This window comes from Carcharodon carcharias, chromosome 1, assembly GCF_017639515.1.
Source record: "Carcharodon carcharias isolate sCarCar2 chromosome 1, sCarCar2.pri, whole genome shotgun sequence".
Taxonomy (NCBI): domain Eukaryota; kingdom Metazoa; phylum Chordata; class Chondrichthyes; order Lamniformes; family Lamnidae; genus Carcharodon; species Carcharodon carcharias.
Window position 1 is genome coordinate 221,601,166 of NC_054467.1, and position 6,000 is coordinate 221,607,165.

Below are 6,000 nucleotides of genomic sequence, written 5' to 3' on the forward strand. Positions count from 1 at the left end.
TGAGTTGCCTTGCAGAAATGCCCTCCATGCCCATTAGCGCAGCGCGGAGCGGAGGGGTTTCGTGTGTGGGCTGCTGCTGCACATCCTTCACTTCCTTGCCCTCACCCACTGCCTGGACATGCCCTGGCATACATTGTTGCCATCTGGCGGCGGAGGTCCCCAGTGGGCTCTCTACACGGGAGTCCACCCCCTTGCCATCAGGGACCTGGGGTGGTAGGTTTTGCACACAGCAGTCCCATACAACCATAGGATGTGTTGGTTCATGGTCTCTCAAGATGCCTGCATCTTTTGCAGCATTGTGGAGTCCGTGGACCACACCTGTATAGGTTGTTGTAGGCTGCAACTCCTTTTTAGTCATTTGAGGAACTTTTTGCTATTGCTTAGTTTACTTACGGGTAGGGGAGGGAGGAGGACCTCCTCGTGAACCAAGCACCTGGGCCTGGCCAAGTTGGCCATTAACAGGCCCAGGCAGCGGGCAATCGAGGGGGTCGTCCAACCTGATTGTCTGCCCCCCTTCCGTGGCTACGTTCCCGGCCGGGTGTCCCTAGAGAGGGAGCACGCGGTGTCTGCCGGCACCGTCGAGGCCTTCCGTGCTCAGTTGGCACTGTGGGGGTTGGGATGCTTTAACGGCCCTTTTGATCACATTTTGATTTAATGTTGGCAAGTTTCCTTTGAATTTTGTCTTTTGTTTTTGTAGTTTTCCTTTAAGGGGCTGCCTTTTACTTTGTCCCTGATTTTGTTAATTTAGTTTATTTGATTGTGAACCGAAAGAGTTATGTGCTGTGATCAGGGTCATATCATAGAGATGCAGTCATGAAACTTTAAAAGTTTCCATCTTTTATCCACCTTCAGCACCTGACCCCTTCAGGAGCACAGCGTTGCTGGTCACAGATGCTGAAGAGATGGGCGCCAGCCCCACCTTAAAGGTGCTGAGAGCACACAGGGAGAATGACAGAACTCTGTGATGCCTGCCCATGACATTCTGGCAGCAATGACAAGCACCGTCGAGGTGCAGGCATCAGTAATGTGTCCAGGGAGTGTGAGGCCGGACCATCACTTTGGCCTGAAGGCTGCACAAAGCACAGGGAAGAGCCCTTGGACTGAGACACCTGGCTTCATCTTGTATAGAAAGGTTTCACATCTGAGTGCTCATCAGAACACGGAGCCATAGGCAGAGAGACATTCTTGGGAGTTTATTGACAATAGTGAACATTATGTACAAGCGATTAACACCCATGCCCAAGCTGTGCCACTAGATCTTCTTAACCTTCCTAACCCTGCTGCTACATTTTGGTGCTCCCTGGCCATCCACAGCAGAGATGGAAGCAGCCTGCTGACTGCGATGACTGTGATGAACTTGGCAGGTGTCCTCTGGAGGGTTGAGATCTGGAGGGCCCCAGCCTGCTTTCGGGGTCCTGCTGTGTGGCAGTGGCACCCTCTTCTGCCTGTGGAACTGGAGCTGCTGAGGTCATGGGAAGATGGAGTTCAGATGGGTCGGACACTTCTGGTGTCACCCAGACAGATACCCCCGGGGGGTACACCTGTTGATCCTGCTCCCTATGGATGCCCAAGGGTCTCTGGCTGACTCCTTAAGAAGAAGTGAGACCGAGCTGCCCCACGCCCCTCTTGCGTACACACTGTTGAAGGCCAACTATGACCTCATTGATGGAGTTGAGCCTGCGCAGCAGTGCAGGAGTGACATCCTGGACCAAGGTACCAAGGTCTCCATGGCGGTCGCCATCCTACTGGTGTTGTCCTCAGAGTGTTGGCATGCCAGCGTTATCACCTCAGCCTGAAGGTGTTAAGACACCATCATGCCTTGCAACTGAAGAATGCAGCGGACATCCCTTCCTGATGTTTCTGAGCTTGCCTTTGCAGCCCCAGCAACTATGACATGACCGAGTCCAGAGGCTCATCATCTGACATGGACTCAGCAGATTTCTGGCCTCCAGCAGTCCTCAGAGTGCTGGGAACCTGGGAAGTTACTGCCACTACCTGCAGATCAGACAGTGCTTTGTGCTCACCACATTGTGATCCCAAGGCTACTATAAAGCTAGGTCCCACTGAGGTGTGTCTCTCAGCACTGGTGGAGGGTGTGGGTGAGCACTATGATGGGACTTCAAGGAGGGTGCCTCCAGATTCCTCTTCAGAGATTTCTTCGGGGCTTGGTTGGAGACCGAGTTGTGGATTCCGTCAGCTGTTTCCCAGATATGCCTGTGGACACAAAGGAGTTAATTAGTGCATGGCAGTGGCAGTGAAACAGGGCACATCACTCACGGCATGGTTGTCAGATGGATGTTGCACTGCTGGATCCTCACTTGTAGAGCACCACCGACCTCACCGTCAGCACAGGTGTATTTAAGACCTAGATAGATAGGTTCTTGATTGGTAAGGGGATCAAAGGTTACGGGGAGAAGGAGGGAGAGTGGGGTTGAGAAATTTATCAGCTATGATTGAATGGTGGAGCAGATTCGATGGGCCGAAAGGCCTAATTTCTGCTCCTATGTCTTATAGTCTTATGGTCTATAGATTGTCACCGGCCAGCTGGATGGCTCTGTTTTCAAAGTCCGCGAGGACCTTGATTTCAGGCATTCCTCCACCGGTCTGTGATCTCTTGCTCTTGTCAGCCAGCTTGTCCTGCATGAATAGTGATGGAGAGTGTGTAAGCAGGACACCTGCCAGGACAGATGATAAGTATGCCTGCCATGTGTGGGTGATGAGTGCTCCCATGGACGGGATTAGGACAATGACGGCATGTGTGATAGAATGAATGGTGATGTCCCTTGAACCAGTAGTGAGTGAAGGCCCTGTAGATGTGTGATGGGTTTGTGAGGGTGTGAGCTGAGAGTGATGGGAAGAGTGACTTACCCTGGTGAAATGGAGATCATTTATCCTCTTGCGGCACTGGATGGCTGCCCTCTTCTGAAGGGCATTGGCACTGACCACCGCTGCCACTATCTTCCAAGCTGGATTAGTGATGTTGCTACCCATCCTGTGGCGAGAGTGGGGTTAGAGGACATCACAGCGAGTCCCCACTGCATCCAAAATGCGCTCGAGAGACACGCCATTGAACCTGGGGACTTCAGTCCTTTTGCCTTTTAGGGCCATATCTTCTTTGTAGCAGTCGTGGGCTGGAAGCACTGAGATGTGTGCGTGCGAGTGGACTTTATGGTGACTGGCATGATGAGGTGGCAAGGTGATGGCGCGGAGGGTGAAAGAGAGCCCACCGCCATGGAAACATGTGTTTCCCGGGAATGCATAACTAATGCGGCGAGTTTGGGATGATACAGCGTGAAAAGCCGCCATTGCGGCTGGCGGGTAAAACATAATTTTACTTAGTGCAAATCTGGGACAATTCCGCCCCAGGACTAGATGGCCTAGGAAGGTACGTTCTTAACGTGGCCAAACAGGTTGACTATCAACCTTCTGATACACCCATGGCAGGTGGTATGAGTGAGAGAGTCTCCTGGTCAGCCATGCTTCAAGTAGAGTGACGTCCCTCAAGCTACAGGCTCTGGTGACAGGCCAGTGATCTGTTCCAGGAAAAACTAGTCATGGAAGCAGACTTAAGCACGTGCTTTGTCTGCCTGATACACCACTAGTCACTGGAAGATAAAAGAAGAAAGATCTTTTACTGTAACAAATAGAAATGATGTAATGCATCTGAATAGTCAGCAGATGGTGCCAAATGACTATTAGGTGAAATCTCACCCACCTAGTTGACAAAAAGACTCCTTAAAGTGATGTTTCAGTTTGCAAGATGTGGCCCCAAGTTTGCTTAGGGGTTCTAGCTGTAGTTCCAGCTGGACCGTGGGAGAACTCACTATGTCGCACAAGGTCCCTATCAATTCTGGTTGTTCTCAGTTGGCATTGTTAGGGGACAGAATTTTCACCAGACTTTAAAAAGAGACCTTAGAAGATGGCCCCAGGATAGAAAGTGGTTGAATATTATCTGGGAAGTTACAACTTCTCTGGCTCATTTACCTCACTCAGTGCACCAGTATCCAGATGGGCCCCATTGAGGAGGTACCGAAGAAAGAGTGTTATTATTAGATAGTAAGGTATTATTAGATCAGATCCCTTGCACAGCTGAACTTTCAAGGTGCTATTCGGACAAGTCTTCTGCACTACCCTCCCCATCCTTGAGGCAATCAAGCACTGAATTTTCTGGCTGCCTGTCATTAGCAAGTACCTACTGACCCCATGCAAAATAGATGCCTACTTACTGATCCTGCTAGCTTTAGTTGGGGGGTGGAAACGGACATATGTGGGCCAGACTTTTGTGGGTGCAATCCTACTGTAGCCACCAGGATTTTCTGAGTTTATTTTCCCAGAAGGTTGATGTGAGAGTACATGAAGATTAATGGCAACAACCTCCAGCTGCCTTTGGCTCTTACTTTTCCAAATGTTTTTGGCCCCTTCCTTTTTGCTGCTGTAACTGGGAGTTCATGTGAAGGTCTAGTTCCATGGTCATGGAATTATTTGAATATTGACCTAAACACACAGGCCATGCCAGCATGCCACTTGTGGTGGACAGTGCAGCCAAGCCTGATTTTGTCCTTTTCATAATGTACTTACCATCTGGCTGGACACCGCATATTGACAGAAGGAACTCTGCATGATTTTCATTTTTCTCCTCCTCATTTCTAGCTCAGATGTGTTGTGGATGAGTGTAGCATCCCTGCTACTAACTCAGTTAATTTTGGCTAATTGTGAAGAGCAACACACAATACTTGTTGAACATCTCGGCCATTTCCTTATCCCCCAGTATAATTTCTCCTTTCACTGACTCTAATAACTCACATTAACTTGCTGTTCCTTTTTTGCATATAATCTTGACACCATAGTTTGCTCACATATTTTACTTCCTTCCTTTTTAACAATAAGGCCCAAATAAGGGTTCCCCCTCTCCCCGAGGTAACATTTAAGCACTTCTTACCAACTTAAAAGGTGACAAGTATTTTTTTCTGGCCAGACCTTCAGTCATTCAGGACACAAAGTTAACCTGGTGCACCACACACTTGGCCCTCAATTGGCTGTATAACTAGTTTTGCTAGCTATTTCTAATAAGGACAATATGTCCACACTGTCACTATAGAACTAAATGATTAATGAAGGGTTTTGCATTGATAACGCACATGAATCCTTTTCTTGATCATAGAGGGAAGCGACAAAACAAGGCACATCAGCAGGACCTCTTGGCTCAGATGAGACACCAAAAGCAACAGGCTGAGATAAAGAAGGCAGAAGAACAGCGAGAGGTGGAGGCAGGAAAGCTGGAAGAGGCAGCTTACCAGAAAAAAATTCAGGACGCCCTTTCTCAACCTCATACAGGCAGTGACAAAATTCATCCTTGGAGGAAGGAAAACTGCATCAACCCGAAGCTCAATGAAGTGTGTTAGAATTATTATTGTTACTCAATGAACACATGCTGTAGTTTGTTTGATTTGCAATGACAATTCAAGTAGTATTTAAGCTCAGTAGAAATAGTATTTTATGAAGAAGCCTTGTGTTTACTCTGTTATTATTATAATTTTAGGCAATTAAAATGTTGAGCCAGAAAGATGTATGTTTTTTGGGTTTGATCTGACGCCTCCCACACAATAAAGGTGGGGCACAGCATGGTAACACCTTCGTCAAAGTCACTAATGTTACCCTTGCTAACTATAACTATTTCATTTTATCTCTCCTTTTTCCTCCTTAATCTCTCAAACTTGTTCAACACAAGCAATCACTTCAACCTCTTCCATCCTCTATGGCTTCTGTGATACTGACCTCACTTAGTTACTGTGTTCCAACATAGCCAGAAAAGTTCCAGCTCTCTTACCTTAGAAGCACACTAGAGTTCTGCCTTTAGGTCCTTTTACTTCCTCACTACATGTTGCTCTCAAACATCAAAGGTCGTGGAATCAGTTTCCCTCCAGGGCTGGCTGATATTATAAATGGTTTGTTCACGTAAAATACTGTCCCATCCCTTTGAAAACCTTTGTCATCTTACAA

General features: G+C 47.9%; 1 protein-coding gene across 1 annotated transcript in view; it reads left to right on the forward strand.

Annotated features, from left to right (window-relative positions):
- cfap53 (cilia and flagella associated protein 53) overlaps window positions 1–5,563 on the forward strand; it is a 66,456-nt gene extending 60,893 nt beyond the window's left edge. The window contains exon 8 of the mRNA XM_041193581.1: window positions 5,162–5,563. Coding sequence (XP_041049515.1) covers window positions 5,162–5,402 — 241 coding nt within the window. The 3' untranslated portion in view covers window positions 5,403–5,563. The remainder of the gene's footprint in view (window positions 1–5,161) is intronic.
- The last annotated feature ends 437 nt before the right edge of the window (window positions 5,564–6,000 follow it).